Raw genomic sequence first — 18,949 nt, 5'->3', positions numbered from 1 at the left:
AAACACATGCCTGCACTCGAATTAGAAAATTCCACAACTAAGACAGCTGTAGTGACTGGTCTTCCTCTTGGTCTATCTGCTGCTGTCTGCGCATCAGTCTCTTCTCTCTTTTCTGATTAGTCTCGCCTGCTTCATCGTCATTTCTGCTCTTCATCTCTTTGGATCACACATGGCCCCCCAGGGTGATGCCTATCTGTTTGTTAGCCCCTGTGTACATCACAAGGCTACCATATTGGCAGAGGGATTTTGGAAGGAACGTGTTGTACATTTTGAATTGGTTTCATTTTTACCATTTGCAGAAAATGAAATTCTGTAAGTGGATGAAAAACCAGGGTAGTCAGAAGTGAAAAATGCTAAAGGGGAAAAGTTGACTCTCAGATGGAAAGAGGACTAAATTTTTCAATTAGTTAGCCATCATTTATTTAGGAAAGTGGTCATATTCAGAAAAAAGCGTAGAACATTTTGAGAAAATCAAATTTAATAAATTTATTTTCTTTGAGTATATTTTATTCTGAAAATTCAGGTTAATTTTAGTCATTTAATTCAAGTTGTAGGTGATGCACTATATATAATGCAATAATTTTAGCTTTTCTTGGGTAGATTATGCTCATTTTTGAAGAGGCTCCTTTCCCAAGAAATGTGATTAAAATGTTTTGGTTTTTTTTCAAATCCTTTACCTTTTATTCACTTTTAACCACGTGTAAATTTAACAAGAAAAACTAGTGTGGTCATATTCATTATAGCCTTTCTAGTAAAATAATTTTGTCTAAAAAATAGATTAATGACTCCAACATTATTGGTGAAAAAGCTAATATGACAGTCATGAAGATAAAGGAAGGGGGCTTATTCAGACAGCGCATACTTGGAGACCTACTTCGTACACCCACCCAACAGCCACAGGTATTTTTAAAACTTTCTTCATGCTGTTTGATATCATTTTAAATGTATAACTAGTTTGTAATACAGTAAAGCCCTGGTAAAACAGGAAAAATTACATCTTAATTTTCATGTGAATATTTGTGTTAATAGTTATTCAACTCAATAATATCATTTTATGACCTTTGGAAAAATTATCTTCTGATAAAAGAATGGATTTTTAAGCTCTACTACAGTCTGTTAGAATTTGAAAATATATTCTTTCATTTAATCTTCACAATAACACTGTGAAGTAATTTTTAATGTTACTACTTTAATGATGAGGAATTTGAGTGTAAGAGTTTAGGTAACTTTCCCAAGAGTAACCTTTATTTTCCTTCATAGCACTCAACAGCACCAGGGCATAATGTGCTTTTACTTTAGTATTATTATTATTATTTATAGTCCTATGCAACTATCATCTCACCCTCACTAGACTATAAGTTGGGTGCAGATGGTGGGATGTCATCTGTTTTGTTTAATGTTGTATTCCTACATTCGAACATTTACAGTTGTGCCTGATACAGAGTGATCACATTTGCTGAATCAATGAATGAATAAATGAAGTATCAAAGCAGAAAAAGTACAATTAGAATAGACTAACTTTTGTAAACAAATAAACAAAATTCCATCATTCGTTCTATGCATATTCTACTGAAACATGCTAACTCTTTACCTCTATTCTCTATCTCTGTGTTTTCTTATTTGAAGGTTGAAGTGTATGTCAATGGAATTCCCGCTAAATGTTCAGGTGATTGTGGATTTACATGGGATCCCATGACTACTCCCCTCGTCAGGGCTATAAGCCCCTCTCAAGGTAGCCTCCTGCTTTTTAACTATGGGGTAGAAGACAACTAGCAAAACTGTAAATTCCAATAATAATTTTTTTGTATGCTGGTGTTACCAACTAAGGCAAGCAGACAGTTCTACATAGTGAAAAAAAAAATCTGTCAGATCAGAAAGCTATGGAAAAATCATTATTTTTGAAGAACAAACAAACAAAAAAAACCTTTGCAGTTGAACTCACTGGTCTTCTACTTCTTCCCTTTCATCACATTAGAATTAGTCTCTAAAAATTCACTCTGATGTTGAGGCATTTTTCTTACACTCTACTACCGAGGGTATTAATTGGATCTTTCATCACATGAGACTACCTCTTCTAGGAGATTTAGTATTAAAAGGCTAGTAACAAGACAGCTGCTGTTGAGTAAAAGAAAATAATTAGGTCTAGATTTGAGAAGAAAAGATAGAGAAATTATTGCCAAGAACTCAGTCTGGGGTAACACATTATACCATGTCTTCATACTATGTGATTGCCTTAAAAAAATGTAATTATGCTTTGTGTCTGAACTCCTTTGTGTCTGAGACCTTGGCAATTGTCACACAATTGCCAAGATTTTAAAAGCAAAGAAATTGTAACTAAAAATAACTGCATAAGATGTTTGTTAGTGTTTTAAGGTAGATGTTTATGATCATTTTTAACCTTTGCCTTTTAGTATAAGGTCAATACTACCAATTTCAACTGTGACAATCACACTTGGAGTCATATCATTGCTTCCATTATTGATCTGGTCTTCCTCAATGCTCCTTTTGACAATCCTCAAATGACTGAAGTATAATTATATGTCGAAAAATAAAATTTGAAATTTAAATATAGCACATCTTTTTGTTGAAAGAATATATCCTTCAGACTTTTTGTTTTTTACAGTAATGATATTAACTTTTGGATAATTCATGTTACATGGGGTCAACACTTTCAAGAATAAGGATTGGATGAACTTTAATTTGGTTATAGTCCTTTGGGATCCTTAGCCTTCTTTGTGTTGTGTAATGAATTTCCACTTTTGTATGCTCTGCCTAAAAAAATTATTTCTTGTTCAAAATAATTAACCTGAATTACTTTTTACCACATTTTGATAAATTTAAAAACAATGAAAAGGTAAATATAAATAATGCTATTAAAAAAACTATATTCTCGTCCCTGAAAATTAACAGCTGTTGACATTTTGTCATACTTACTTCTAATCATCAGTTTAAGAAAGAAAATATTACAGGGACTGCAGAAGGCCCCTTTAAGCACCATCCCTAGTCCTAGTCACCTGTAAACTTCCCCAGAGGAAATCAGAGTAATTAATTTTGTGTGTATTCTTCCATGCCATTTTTAATACTTTTTGTATATAACACAAACAGTAATTGTACCAGTTTTTTAAATTTTATGAATGAGATATTACAGTGTAAATATCATTTGCATCTTTTATTGTTCAGCATTCAATTTGAGAAATATCTAATTCATCACTTTGAAATATTTTTATGAACATACCAATTTATTTGTTTTTCTGTTAATGGACATTAAGACTGTTCACAGTTTTTTGTTTTTATGTGTAAGACTGGACTGAGCTTTGTTGTACAAATCTAGTACATACATGTTAGAGCTTTAGGATACGTGCCCAGACATGGAATTGCTGGGTAATAATTGAGTATATGTGTAGTCAGTTTATTAGATGACCAGATTGCTCTCCAATGTAGCTGTACCTCCAGCAGGAATGAGAGCACCATATTCCCCACTTCTTGCCAGCACTCGATATTATCAGCTTCCTAATTTTTGGTCAATCTGGTGGGTGGGCAAAAGCAGTTATCTCATTATTGTTTTAATGTGTCTGTTCCTTGATTAGTAATGCACATAAGTGTCTTCTTGTGTGTTTCTTGGACATTTAGATTATTTTTCTGCAAATTGCTTGTTAACATCCCTTATCCATTTATCAAATTATCTTTTTTTCCTACCGAGTTGTAACAGTGTACTGTGTACGTGTTTAACAATCCTTTGCACATGTCTTCTTCCAGTATATCACTTGTGTTTTGTTTTAGTATCTTGTTCATGGAAACATTTAAATAATTAATTTATTCTAATTTATGTATCTTGTCCTTTATGATTAACCATAGCTTTTTGTATCTTATTTAAGAAATTTCTATATTAAAGTCGTTAAGATAGTTATGTTTTCTTCTAAAATTTTAGAGTTTTGTTTTTCATGTTTAGTTGTTTAAATCCATGTACGATCTTTATTGTGTGTGATATTGTATAAGTAGGGTGACCATATTATTTATTGATCAAATCTGGACACTTTTAAGAATCGAATGGAAAATCATTAAGTACAAGATGCGGGGACAGCAGTTGTAATCCAGGAATATCCTAGACATTTTAGGATGGATGTCACCATAGATAGAGATATCTTATTTTATTTCAAATGCAAAGTGTCCATAATACTTAGCTTACAGTTTATCCTTTTCTCATGAATAAATAATGGCAATTCTGAAATAGTCTAAGTTACCATATAGAGATGTTTCTCTAAGTTCTTTGTTGTAAGAATAATTTTCCTTTCCTTACCTCATTTCATGCTTTCAGTCAGATAATTCTTTCCACTAATCTCTATCAATACACAGATTCAAAATATGAAGCAATAGAGTTATTCAATGGAAAAAATGCCATTACTAAATAAATATCTTTTTCTCTCTGCTTGCTTATAGGCTTATTATTTATGTTTTAGAAGATAGGCTTATTTTTCTCTGAGAAATATCTGATTTCATAACAGTAGATTCTATGTTTTGTTATTGTAACATTGCTTTTTTAACTTGTCATTTTCAGGGTCCTATGAAGAAAGCACAATTCTAACCATATTAGGCTCTGGATTTTCTCCTAGTTCAACTATTTCAGTCTCAGTTGGACCAATAGGTTGCTCCCTTCTTTCTGTGGATGGTAGGTCCTTTTAAAATTTATTATTATTGAGTCTAATTGTTCTTCTCTAAGAGAAAGTGGAATGGAAGAGCACTGTTATCCTATAGTGTACCCTGTGGGGTCATGAAATTGGCAAACTGCTCCGGATAAATGTCTTTTTAAACTTTGGTTACCAAAAAATTAAAGGGGTAAGACATTTGCTAATTCTCTCTCTGTTGTACAGTGTCTTTATCCCATGATAGTTGATTTTTGTTCTTTTTTCCTTCATAAAGTGATTATATGAAATCTTTCCTACCGAAACTTATATAAAATAATACTGAATTTTAACTGTAATTGGAAAAAATAAAACAGGAATAAATAAAAAACAAAAAAGAAATTGTCCCTTCTTTGGTGTGTCTCTGGGCCACAGCAGTATATAAATTGCTGCTCTGATATTCTACTCTGCCTTGCTTTGACCATCTCACGTTAGTCATACAGCAAGAGGACACGGTCATCTTCCCTGACTTCTAGTCCAACAGAACCTCTGTCCATTAACATAGAATTGAAAGATTATTCACGTTTTTCTGCTCATGGAAAAGAGGGCAATAATTTTTTATTTCTCTAAAAATTATTTTTCATAATCGTAGGTGTATTTCTTAATTTTAATAAGTTGGAATTATATAAGCAAATCCATTTCCTTTCATATCATTCAAATTGTTTACGATTTAGATCACCTGTGCATTCTTGAGCTCTAACAATCAATTTTGCTCCTGTATTACTAGTGCACATATACTATTCTAAATGAGGTGAAGAATGTGTTTTCATTTAGTTTTCAGTCACCTTTCTTGATGAAACCTGTTTTACTCAGTTTGGGACATAAACAATATATTGGATCAAAATGTTTAGAATTATGTTGTAAATGATCTTACAAATTGGGATTTATTGTTGTTGTTATTATTATTATTACAGTAACTCTTTCTGCCACAGCAGCAGTCAGGAGCAAATTGTTTACTTTTTATTATTATTTTACCCAGGAATGTCTGATTCATAACATCAGCTAGTTTATAAAAAATTTTTCTCTCATTATTGTATGAGTAGTTTTCCTTAGATATAGTTCTTGGGGTATAAAAATGAAGGCCGCTATTTATATTGGCAGATATACAATTTCGGTAATTTTGTCTCACAACAACATTTGGCTTATTGTTTTCTTCTTCTTCTTTTTAATCACAAGAAAATGAGATCAAGTGCCAGATACTGAATGGGAGTGCTGGACATTTCCCAGTTGCTGTGTCCATAGCTGATGTTGGACTAGCACGGAATGTGGGAGATGAGGTATTCTACTTCATTTATCAGGGTCAAATCTCACACATCTGGCCTGCTTCTGGGAGCCTAGCAGGTAATATTTAATTGTCCTAAACAAAGAAAATTCTGTACATTTTCATCATTTCATTGTACTGTTTCTAGAACAAAGTGAAAGGAGAGGTACCCAAATCTCCCTCATATAAAACAAAGGAGACTTCCCTTTTAGAAGGCACAGTGATAAGTGGCTGGCTAATTCTTTTGTTTCTTATGAAGCACACATCAGGGTGACTGCTTATACTTACATCATAGGTTATTGAATTAATATCATCAATTATTACATGTTTCTATAATAAGCTCATCAATTATGTCAAGATAAGATTTATTAGTTAGTATTCTGCTTACCAGCTGCTCCATTTGTAACCACAGTCTCAGTGGAGCTACTTGACCCAGAAAAAGTTCCGGGAAAGGAAGGCCAATAAGAAGATGAAAAGAAATAACACATTTTGCCTGTTCTGTTTCATTTCCTTTGTGTTTTTTTGTTTGTTTGTTTTACCATGCTTAGTTTTGAATTTTGTTCTGGTTTTGAACTTTTCGGCATGTTTTGTGTTTTTACTTTATTTTGCTGGGATTTTTTTTCTTAGTTTTCCTTTTACTTAGAGGTATTAAAATTTGGGATTTGGTAAGAGTCTTAAACTCACTTTCATGTCCCACCCATGGAATGGTTGAACAAATCGAAACAGCATAATTTCTCTTTAGGATAAAGAAGGCACTCTAGAAAATAAGAGCTGCTGCTGGGAATGTACTAAGGCAATGTTGGTTACAAATCTGTTATTTCATTATTTGCTCAGCCCAGCTCCTTTATGGTTTCAAACTTCAGAGCTCAGGTTCAGGTGTATGGTGTGATTGTATATATCTTGAGTCTGGTCCCTGATCTTTCTGTCAACCCATCTTTTGGATGATTAGACAATTCTTGAATGATGAGTTAGATTATTGCCAAAGATTCTTTTTGTTATCATTCATCTGTTGTTGTTGGGTTGTTGTTTTGTTTTTTCCCCCTATGTAGGTGGTACTCTTCTGACTCTGATTGGATCTGGCTTTACTGAAAATTCAAAGGTATTAGTTGGAAATGAAACCTGCAATGTTATTGATGGGGATGTGAATAAGATAACCTGCAGAACACCCAAAGTAAGGCATCTGATTTTAGTCTTTTTTGTTTCCTAAGTCTAAAATCTTATGAATTTAAGAACATCTCAGTAGAGGGTTAAACAAATGGCATATATACCTAGGAAGTACAGAGTTTCAGTTATGCTCTTTAACAATGATTTCTTCAACATCTTTCTGCTAATATCAAAATACGAAATATTATTCCATAATCTAGATACTTAACATCATTAAAGAAGACAGACACATAAGCCAATATTAAAGAGTGTGGTCCATTTGAAATAATAGGAACCGTTACAAAGTAAAGATAAAATACGTGGGAAGAGGGTGTTAGAAGAATTTTACAGAAAAGTAGAAAAGTTGATGTCCTATCAGAGCTTAAGTGATGAATGGGAGTTGACCAGGTAAATCAAAGAATGAAAAAAAATTAGTACTAATAAATAGTCTAAGAAATTCAGGGAAGCAAATTTAGACATTTTTAGTTTTTAAAAAGGAACGTATACTATAAAGTTTCAGTTTGTCGACCAAAAAACAACAAAACACAGTGTGAAGTTCCCCATGGAATATTCCATTTTAGGACCAATTGTTGTTCTTTATTTAAAAAAAAAAAATAGTGCTTAAATTAAAATCAAGCGTCTGGTTTGCTTATTATGTGCATAAGGATGATGAATCCGGTCACTAACATTTTTTAAAAATGTAGCAGACTGCGGGGGGGGGGGGCGTATTATGCAGTTGAAATCTGTAGGAAAAGTAAATTTGAGCACACTTTGGAATGAATGATGGAAATGAGAATCTGGAGGATACAGTAAATTAAATCCTACTTTAAATTATATCATTAAGTTAAATACTCAGTGTGTGTTAAGTAAATAGTAGAGTAAAAAGTGATTTTCCTAATTGGGAAATGCTATATCAGTGAAAGCACCAAATATTTTTTTTTTTAGGAGTCTAAGTGTAAGTCTTGGATTCTGGAATTAGGTCAGCTAAAGATATGTGATTTGTCAGTGAAAAAGAATGAAAATTATATTCGAGTCTATTTTTCGAGCAAAAAGTCAAAACATTTTGTATCTTATATTTTATCAATTAATCACTTGTCCACAGCATCTTGACGACATTGCTGAGCCCTCAGGAATCTAATAACATAGATGTAAATTAAATTGATCAAAACCACTATATCACCTACCTTTATATAAAGAATTTAAACATGTAACCCACATTTGAAACCAGGACTTTCTAAAATCTGAAAACTGATTCTGATTCATAACTTAGAAACAAAACATATTTGAAAGTTTATTTTGCATACTGCTGTTTATTTTCAGTCATTGGATAGCTATATCTCAGCATTTAACATTTTCTAATTATTTTATTTTTTCTTCTTATTTCAGAGAATTGAGGGTACAGTTGATATTTCAGTTACTACCAATGGATTTCAAGCTACAGTCAAGGATGCTTATAGTTATAATTGTTTACAGACTCCAGTCATAACTGATTTTAATCCAAAAATACGGACAATACTAGGTAAGAAATTCTTCAATAATATCAGTTATTTGACATATATATGTATATGTGTGTGTGTGTGTGTGTGTGTGTGTATATATATAATTTCTAGAAAGTCTTTTGAAATAGTTTTTCCTGCAGTTCTGTTTCTTAAAGCAAAATTGGTTATGAGTTGTTTTTATTTAACCATAGATTATTATTTCACTTTGAACATGTGCAATAGGAAAAAAATATTCTTTAAAAAAATACTTTGCCATTTTTCCCTGTGAAACAATTAAACATGGATTTTATCTCCATGTGGCAGCTGTCAGCTCTTTCATTGATTTTTCTTTTGCCTCTGAAATTGTTACGATTTCCTAAATCCAGTGATAGTTAAGAGACATGTTGGTTTACTTAATATGCAAATTTCACACTGCATAATAAGTTGAACATTTTTGTAAAACTTTTTTTAATTTTAAATAATAGGAGAAGTTAATTTAACAATTAAGGGTTATAACTTTGGACTTGAACTCACACAAAGCGTGGCCGTGTATGTTGGAGGAAAACCCTGCCAGGTTCTTCACTGGAACTTCACGGATATTAGATGCCTTTTACCCAAGTTGCCTCCTGGAAAACATCACGTCTATGTAGAAGTCAGAAACTGGGGTTTTGCATCAACCAGGTATGATAATGAACATAGAATTGATGGAGTTGTTGAACACATGGGCTAATAGCACAGGATAGGAGAAGAAACAGTTATTAACCTTATTATATTCAGTTGCTTTCTTCACCTTTCTGCTATCCTTTTGCAAAAGGTTCTGAGAAAATCTTGTAAAGTGCAATGAGATGCTTGGTTTTGAGACAAATATTCAGATTAGGATATAAGATGGCACAACAAGGTTTATGTATGTGTCACATGATTTTCATTTGTTCTGCAAATATTTACATAGTTAGTAGGGGACAGGCACTTGCTCAGTGCTGGATTCATAGTGGAAAATAAGAGGGACATGTCCCCCATCGCTTGTGATGCCATAATTTTGTTAGGGGGGAAGATTTCAAACAGATGATTACATCCATAAGTTAATTACAAATGGGAAAAAGTCTACAAAGAAGAGGTGCCAGATACTGTAAGCGTATGTAACGGAGAGAACTAATTTTCCTGAGGGAAAGAGAAGAGTTCTCCGAAAAGGTGACAATTAAGCCTTGGGGTGGGAGCTGGCCACCTGAAGGAGAGGAGGTACTCATATAGAATCCTCCTCCAACTCCAACTTTTCTTTAGGTAAGTGTTAGTATTTTCTTTCCCAAAGCTGTTTGTTAACTGGTAAAATTTTAGTTCTGTCATAGGACGTTACAGGTGTAGAATAGAAAAAGAGGAAATTGAAATTTAGGGATTAATAAAAAGCAAGTAAAGCTGATGCTGGAGTGGAAGGAGAAGTGATTACTGCAGAGTCTTGTGAGGAAAGACGAGCAACAGTAAACATAAATCTCAGAGCTACATCCCCTCTTAAATTCACAGGGCAGAGCTCACATGGGTTCTAGAAAAGCTGTTGGCTTGTGCTTTGGCATATGATAAAATGGGCAGAATTGACATCATAGAAAACTGGATATTTGGGGAGGTGGTGCAAGAAATACCATTTTGTTATGCTGAGGAAGTTAAACAGTAGTTAACACAAAGAGTCTTTGAAGTTATAGTGACAGCTGGGATGTGGGAATCAACTCTAAATGTCAGGTCAGAAGCGCATTGTACCTTTCGATGGCCTCTTAGCAGACACATTGTTTGTAATAAAGCAAAATAAGTGAAAAAACCCTCTCATTGAACTAGTAGGAAAAGAGATCAGGACAAGTTTCCAACAAACAGGATGGTGAATTCAAATTAATTGCACAAAACTTTCAGTACTCATATAAAATGTACAGAATTTCATTGCCGTTCTCTTTTATAGATAATGCCTCTTAAAGGTTTTAATCTAATGAATATATAAAATATTATAAAGTATTTCATGTATTTCTTGTGACCTCAGTTCTCATAACCATATATTTGTTTTTAATTTTTATTGGGGAATATTAGGGAACAGAGTGTTTTTCTGGGACCCATCAGCTCCAACTCAAGTCGTTGTTTTCAATCTAGTTAGGGAGGGTACAGCCCACTGGTCCATGTGTGAATCAAATTGGTGACCTTGGTGTTATGAGCACTGTGCTCTAACCAATTGAGTCAACCGGCCTTCCCTCATAACTATATTTTCCCCATAATATTTTAAAATCTTTTATCGCAAATTCTTCTACCATGGGATTATCAAAAATCTAATTTTCATAGTTAGGGAGAAATTATTATCTATATACCATCCAACCAAATTGAGGTTCATAATAATTGTCAGATTAGCTTGAGAAAGTACTGGCTAATTAAATATTCAATTACTCTTCTCCTTGAATGAATCAAGTTCAGCAACATGACCCCATGGAAAGCTCACTGAAACATCTATTAATTTTTCTTTTGCAGAGACAAGTTAAATGCTTCTATACAATATATTTTGGAAGTGACTAAAATGTTTCCACAGAGAGGCTCCTTATACGGTGGCACTGAAATCACAATAATGGGTTCGGGGTTTAGCGCTATACCAACTGAGAACACCGTGTTCTTAGGTAAGAGTTTCTTCCTCACAGGAGAATTGTTTTGTGTTTCAAAACTTAAAGGATGTGTTTTAGGTGCTGAGTTATGACACAAAGATTCTTAATCATGGAAGTTGTATCTTTCTATCAGTGTATAAAAGGTTAAGTGTATTTGGTTAAGATGGTAAACAAAATAAGTGCTTTTGATTTCAATCGATAGTTATTGTGTATATAATGCATATAGAGCACTCAAAAAGAGGAAGGTCTCTGTTCTAAAAATAATCAGGACTCAAACAGGATTATTATCAGAAAAGTGCCAAAGATCCTACTATCTAGTGTGGAGCCTTTGTGGGGCTGACTGTTTATTCATTATACTTCATTTCTACAGTTCACAAATACAGTTGAGAAAATGTTTTTTTCTTCATCTTTATTCTTTCTAGGGTCCTTCCCTTGCAATGTGACATCATCATCAGTAAATGTCATAAAATGTATTCTTCATTCAACAGGGAATGTATTCAGGATTACCAACGATGGGGAAGATTCAGGTATCAGCCAACATCGATAGATTGTAAATAATGGAAACACTTTCCCTTGTAATTAACTGATTTTATTTATTTTATACTTCAGAGTACACAGAGAATATATATTGTTATTTCTTTCTATAATTCATCAATAGTATCCCCTTGACATAGAGGGTCACTTGTAGTGCAGACTTGAGCCTACAATACTAGACTTTATAGTTTCCAAGTTCAGGAATTCCCATTTGTTATTAATGCTGTATAGATCCTCCTTGGTTTCTCATTGGTTGTGAATTTGTAAATAAATATTCAAATTGGAAGTATATAGATTTTTTTTATGCCTCTATGCCTGAAAAAAATTATGTTTAAAGAATTAATCAGGTTTAAAAAAATATTCCATGTGACATTTCTGAACAACTTTTTCATTGACTTTCTGATGTTTAAGATTGTCTCTTGATCATCAATTTTGTAGTTCTGTGGTTTAGTTTCTTTCCTTAGGTTCTCATTATCTCACTTTCCATTATTTCTGTTTATCTTTGGTATATGTTCAAATTACGCATTGTAAAAATTTTACAGTGGTATTTAAAATGTCTTTCACTAGAGGCTATATAAACATGCAGAATTTTCAAAGATAATTATTAAGAATTTTCACTCCTTTTCCTTTTTTCTTTAAAACTATGACTCAATTCTTGCTCCCAGTACATGGATTAGGTTATGCCTGGTCACCATCAGTCTTAAATGTATCTGTGGGCAACACAGTGACATGGCATTGGCAAGCACATCCATTTCTTAGGGGAATAGGATATAGAGTTTTCTCTGTCTCCAGTCCTGGAAGTGTAATTTATGATGGCAAAGGATTTACGAATGGAAGAGAAAAATCTGCATCAGGTATGTTTCCACTTTGTTGAGTTTTGCATCCTGCTGCTTTTTTTCTAGATGTAATAAAAAGACATTTTGTTTAGGTTTAAAATACATTTGCATAAATAATATATACAAATATTCAAAATGGTTTCGTTGGCATTTTATTGCCATAGTAAAAATTGACAAAATTATAAACTATTATAAGTGAATGTAGCAAGATGTTTTATACATTAGTGATGAGTTCCGATACCAGAAATATTTTTATTCGTTCTGGAATAATCAACCAGTTGAAAGAAACGTATGAAAACAAGCAAACTACAAAGAACACTGGAATATCTGTTTTAATCATACCAGTCTGGTGGGAAGTAATGAACTTCTGTCGATTGGAATCGGTTGTAAAATCACTATTTCTCCTAGGACAACACAGTGTAAAGAGTGACTTTTAGACTGTCTGTTTTGGTCTATACATGTAACAGTTTGAGCTTTTTATTCGTAAACACAAACTAAGTATTATTTGTTTATTTTTCATTCCATGTTGAGTTGTTCTTTAAAATTTGGTTATACCAGACTTGACGTAGTTTTCTTAAAAAATAAATGCTGGATCTTGTCTTCCTAGAATGTGATTTCATTATACCTAATAGCTCTAGCATAGCCACTGAATCACTTCCTTACTACTTTCTGTTGAAATATCACATGCATGAAAGTCAGAAACTTGTCAACTGTATGTGCATTTGAATGATTTCAAACTCCTTTTCAAAGATGCATTAATTGCTTGTATTTATTATATGTCCGATCTTATTTTATGGCAGGTTCATTTTCTTACCAATTTACTTCACCTGGAATTCATTATTATAGCAGCGGGTATATTGATGAGGCTCACTCCATTTTTCTCCAAGGAGTCATTAATGTCTTACCAGCTGAAACCAGGCACGTTCCCCTGCACCTGTTTGTGGCTGGCACTGAAGCCACATATGTTCAGGGTAAGAGAATGAAAGATGGAAACTCCGTTAAGCTGGTGACTCAGGTATATGTGACTTTTCTCGAGTAAGAGGCGGATGACTGGGTCTAACCTGCTTCTGTCTCTTAATAGTCTCATGGCCTCAAATAGGTCTGCACTACTCTGAGGCTGGAATTTATTATAAAAATCATGCCAATGTTGTCCTGCCAGCCTCTTAGTATCCTTGTTTGCCTCAAATAAGGTATAATGTGGAAAAGTTCTAACACTCCGTTTGTATCCGAAAATCTATTGAAATGTGAGATGTTATTGTTTCATTTTCCACATGGGCTCTGGCCTTAGACAAATTGAAAAATAAATTTTATATCCACTCTCTACTGTATCATCTTTGTCCAGGCCTTTGTTTTAAGTTGGCACTGCCTGGGGCCTTCTTGTCTTTAAGAAGAAAAGAAATAAAAGTTTACCAGAATATAAACCACCATCATCAAAATAGAGTAATGCAGTCTGAAAACAGCTCTTATTTTAGAACATTATCCATGACTTACTCGCAGTTCTTTTGTCTAAAGGAGGACCTGTGAATTTGCACTTGGGAAGCTCTGTGGCAGGCTGCCTAGCAACAGAACCCCTGTGTGGCCTGAACGATACCGAGGTTAACAATTCAGATAGATTTCTGTTTGAGCTTTCAAGGTGTTTTTCACCATCTATAAGCAACATTAGTCCATCTACTGGGACAGTGAATGAATTGATAACGATTACTGGGCATGGCTTCAGTAATCTCACATGTGCCAATAAGGTAAGACTATAAAGATCTCCTTTTTACTTCTACATATTCAATAAAAGCAAGATATTTTGTCTATAACCTCATAATTTAATCTCTAACAGCTTTATTGTGATATAATTCACATACCATACCATTTGTTCATTTAAAGTGCACAATTCTATAGCGTTGAATCCATAGCTTTGAATTTAGTATATTCACAGGATTGGGAATCCATCACCACAATCAATTTTAGAACATTTCATTACCCCAAAAAGGAACCCCACAACCCTTAGACATTACTCCCAACCCCTCCATACCTTCCTGCCCTAAATAACCACTAGTCTACTTTCTGTCTCTGTGCATTTGCCTATTCTGGACATTTCTTATAAATAGAATCATACAATATGTGGTCATTTGTGCTGGCTTTATTCCCTAAGCATAATGTTTTCAAGCTTCATCCATGTTGTACTATGTATCAGTACTTCATTTTCTATGGCAGAATAATATTCTAGGCTATGCCTTAATCAGTCCCCCAAATCAATTTTATGCATAAAAAGTTTGCCCATGATTATTATTCCTTTAATTTAGTTGCTGATAATACAAAATTTAAGTTTGTATTTAGAGAAATGTATTGACCTGTTTTCATGTTCATTTTACTTTCAGGTTACAATTGGTAACTACCCCTGTGTTGTAGAAGAAAGTACTACCAGTTCCATTGTATGTCATATTGAGCCTCAAAACTCAATGGATGTTGGCATCAGGGAAATTGTCACGTTAAGTGTCTACAACTTGGGCACTGCTATCAACACACTGTCCAATGAATTTGATAGGCGATTTGTACTTTTGCCAAACATCAACATGGTGCTGCCAAATGCAGGATCCACTACAGGAATGACAAAAGTGACCATAAGCGGCTCTGGATTCGCAGTCTCTTCTGCGGGTGTCGAAGTCCTTATGGGTCATTTTCCATGTAGAGTTCTATCTGTGAATTATACGACCATTGAATGTGAAACATCTCCTGCTCCCCAACAGCTTGTGAATGTAGATCTTCTAATACATGGAGTGCCTGCCCAGTGTCAGGGGACCTGCAGCTTTTCGTACTTAGAAAGCATCATTCCTTTCTTAACAAGAATCTTCCCAAACTCCATCAGGGGGTCCACAGAAGTTCTTATTGAAGGAGAAGGTTTTGGCACTATCTTGGAGGACATTGCTGTTTTCATTGGAGACCAACAGTTCAGAGCAATAGATGTTAATGAAAATAACATCACTGTTCTTGTGACTCCCCTCCCGGCTGGGCTTCATCCTCTTAGGGTTGTGGTGGGAACTAAGGGCTTGGCTCTGGGAAACCTGACTATTAGCAGCCCCGCAGTAGCATCTGTCACACCAGTTTCTGGAAGCATCGGTGGTGGAACTACTTTGGTGATCACAGGAAATGGTTTCTATCCAGGCAACACCACAGTCACTGTGGGGGATGAACCTTGTCAAATTATTTCTGTCAACTTCAGTGAAGTCTACTGCCGCACCCCAGCAAAGGCAGCTGGAAGGGTCCATGTGGAGATCTTTGTTAATGCAGTTGCTTATCCACCTCTGTCATTTACGTATGCCTTGGAGGACACGCCCCTTCTCAGAGGAATTGTCCCAAATACAGGTACCTGCCCTTTATTGTTTGACATCATATTATCAGTAATATGTATTAGCATAGAATTGGAATAATGTTTATAAATGATTATTAAGGTGTGTTTTTAGACAATCGCAGTGAACCCAGTTAATACATGGGATTTGAGTTCTGTACAATCTCTATTTTGTGATTATTTTTGTAAATTCTTGGGATAAAATTTTTAGTCAAATGCCAACTTCTGTCCTGAAACAAAAATCCCCATTAATTAACTTGACCTAAATTTCAAAATGAAGAAGAAATAGCTAGATATCTATGGACAAATATTGGTAATTAATTTATGTCATCAAATTGATATGGCACAGGAAACACCTTCTGTCAAAATTCAGAAGTAGTTGATGTTCCTCACATTGAGAATATTTTGGAATACCTTGTTGCCATGAAACTACAATTGATTATTCACTTATCAACACAACAGAATTCTTTTTAAAGAGGTAACTGGCCCATTCAGATGGAAAAATATTATAAGATTTACTCCATTATTTGGTGTGACTCATATTTCTAAGCTAAGAATAGATTGAGATGTCTTCTTGATCCTTTGTCATCATGTTATGTGATCATCTTGAAGCTGTTGGAATACTTGTCATCTGTGTAATAAATTCTGGAGAGGCAGCTGTAGTAAAATGATTGAGAATCTGGTCTTGATGCCTGGGTTCAAATCTTGGTTCTTGTCATTTCCAGAGATGCAACTTTGCAAAATTTTTTAAATATCAGTTTCCTTATACATGCAGGTACGTACCGCATAAAGTTAAAAAAGTTCATTCATATAATGTAACTTAGAATGGTACCTTTAATAAAGAACTCATTAAGTATTAGCCTTTACAAAAAGTCCTTTCTAGTTTACATTACCAGATTTGGGTAAGATGTATTCTCTGCTTTCAAGAAGTTTGCTGTTGAAATTTTCTTTGATACGTCCAGTTTTCTCATTTAGAAATTTTTTGAAAAGCAAACATTAACAATAGCATTGACATACTTTCTCCCCGTATATTTGTGGTCATTGCAAATGATGAACTAAATATTGGCATATGTTCCTTATTTCCATGAGCCATTTCTGTCCCATCTCTCTCTTTGAATGTCTCTTTCAAAACAATGTATTTGAAGATACAACAAATGTAGATAAGTGAGAACCGATCTGTTTTATTTACTGAAGAGACATACTTAAAACAACACTTCCACTTGAAAGATGAAAATGCCAGACAATATTAAAAATTTAAGACCTCCCCCAAACATTTTTAGCTTGTAATTTAAAATTATTTCTAACATGAAAGATTTCATTAATATCTTTGGTCTTTAAAATAACAATGTATATTTCAGTGATCTTTATTATGGTTAGTTATATGGTTATTTTACTGTTACTATTAGAATTAATATCAAACTACTACTTGGTGAATTTTGTAACAAGTTTTGTTGCTTAATATCTATTCACTTAATACTTATATATGTAGGTCATTTAGATGACCTATGAAATATTTCATATGTTTAATATCCTCAATGCATTTTTGTCAGAATGAGGAAGGAAGGAAACTGAGGGATTGAAATACTTTGTTCTGTGTACATTTATTCAAGGCTTCAGCATCAATATTTATCTACAAGTCTTTAATTCCTTCTTTATCTATCATAATTTGTTTATCAAGTTATATATATTAAAAATATTTGAATTAAGAATAACCCATCCTCAAAGAGGTCCTAAAATCAGGATAGTGCCAAAATCAACAAATAGTAAGCCCAGCCTTAAAATATACTCCAACCAGCCACCTCCTGCTCAGACATTCAGACTTCCAACTCTAGATCTTTCTTTTCTTCTCTGCTCTTCTCCACTAGCCTGAATTACTAACTTACAACTCAGTAGAACGAACAGAAGGGCTGGAAAATAATGAATGTTGACATAATTTACACTTAACATACCAAAGTCTATAATGTATACTATAGCCAAAATGTACGTGACACAACATGTTTTGTTAACATTTACATTAGTTTTAAAATACTGGATATTATTTTATTGATAGGTGTGTCTTTAAACGTATGTGAATATACTGGAATTAAGATATATTTATATTGTTTGCTTTTTTTTTTTTTTAAGGTCCACCGGGAACCAAAATTCAGATCACTGGATCTAATTTTGGAATTGATGTCTTGGAAGTGACGGTGATGATAAATAACGCTCAGTGTAATGTAACCATGGTCAACGAGAGTGAATTGCAGTGCATTGTTGGCGAGCATGCTGGTGGCACATTTCCTGTTACGATGCATCATAAGACAAAAGGCTCTGCGGTGTCCACAGTTGTATTTGAATACCCACTTACCATTCAAAATATTCATCCAAGCCAAGGTACTCACAGGTGTACAGGAACTTATAAATATATTGTTTCAGTAAACACCTTATTGAGGAAAAAATAAATAAAACAATATGCTTCAAACACTGCTAAAATTTGTAGTTCTCTTAACACATTAAACATATTTTTTTTAGGCATCAAATAAATAAGGATGCAAGGGCATCAATTCGTCATATTAAAATATCAGTTTAATGCCTGTATTTCTTAGTGTGATTTAATTTATTTAAAATGTAACCCTACTAAAAATGGCCAGGTTATATGTGGGGAAAAAAGTTTTTAAGTCATGTTTAGAAATCACTGCCCTGTAAGTATGTCTACATAATTTTTTGTTTTGTATTTGAAAGTTATTTTAGTGGTTCAAAATCTTAAGAAAGTATAGATAACGTGCTCTTAATTAAAATAATAATTTTACATTTATGTTTTTACTACTCTGAAACTCTTTATGACATCTCTTTTAAATAAAATTTTAGTTCCTAGAAGTAGTTTAAATAAATTACCAGGTGTGACATATACTCAAAGACTACACTACAATCAAGATTGTACACTCAAAAGATAAAACACTATGATCAAAAGAGATACTATTGCATTAATATACTACATTATACTGTAATATAAATATAGTTTCAGTTAGAAGAATCTTCATTAATGTCAATTCTATTTCAGATTTTAAAGTAAAGTTAAAT

At 33.5% G+C, this 18,949-nt stretch overlaps 1 protein-coding gene across 1 annotated transcript in view; it reads left to right on the top strand.

Annotated features, from left to right (window-relative positions):
• PKHD1L1 (PKHD1 like 1) overlaps positions 1 to 18,949 on the top strand; it is a 151,101-nt gene that overhangs the window by 57,073 nt on the left and 75,079 nt on the right. The window contains exons 26-39 of the mRNA XM_019750644.2: positions 778 to 900; positions 1,627 to 1,732; positions 4,556 to 4,666; positions 5,856 to 6,020; positions 6,990 to 7,111; positions 8,470 to 8,602; positions 9,047 to 9,242; positions 11,055 to 11,197; positions 11,605 to 11,709; positions 12,382 to 12,570; positions 13,353 to 13,523; positions 14,065 to 14,291; positions 14,922 to 15,906; positions 18,014 to 18,262. Of these exons, the coding sequence (XP_019606203.2) occupies positions 778 to 900; positions 1,627 to 1,732; positions 4,556 to 4,666; positions 5,856 to 6,020; positions 6,990 to 7,111; positions 8,470 to 8,602; positions 9,047 to 9,242; positions 11,055 to 11,197; positions 11,605 to 11,709; positions 12,382 to 12,570; positions 13,353 to 13,523; positions 14,065 to 14,291; positions 14,922 to 15,906; positions 18,014 to 18,262 (3,025 nt within the window). The remainder of the gene's footprint in view (positions 1 to 777; positions 901 to 1,626; positions 1,733 to 4,555; positions 4,667 to 5,855; positions 6,021 to 6,989; positions 7,112 to 8,469; positions 8,603 to 9,046; positions 9,243 to 11,054; positions 11,198 to 11,604; positions 11,710 to 12,381; positions 12,571 to 13,352; positions 13,524 to 14,064; positions 14,292 to 14,921; positions 15,907 to 18,013; positions 18,263 to 18,949) is intronic.

The sequence above is a fragment of the Rhinolophus sinicus genome, linkage group LG12, assembly GCF_036562045.2.
Source record: "Rhinolophus sinicus isolate RSC01 linkage group LG12, ASM3656204v1, whole genome shotgun sequence".
Classification (NCBI taxonomy): domain Eukaryota; kingdom Metazoa; phylum Chordata; class Mammalia; order Chiroptera; family Rhinolophidae; genus Rhinolophus; species Rhinolophus sinicus.
Note: the sequence above shows the minus strand (reverse complement) of the source record. Positions and strands in the feature narration are given on the sequence as shown.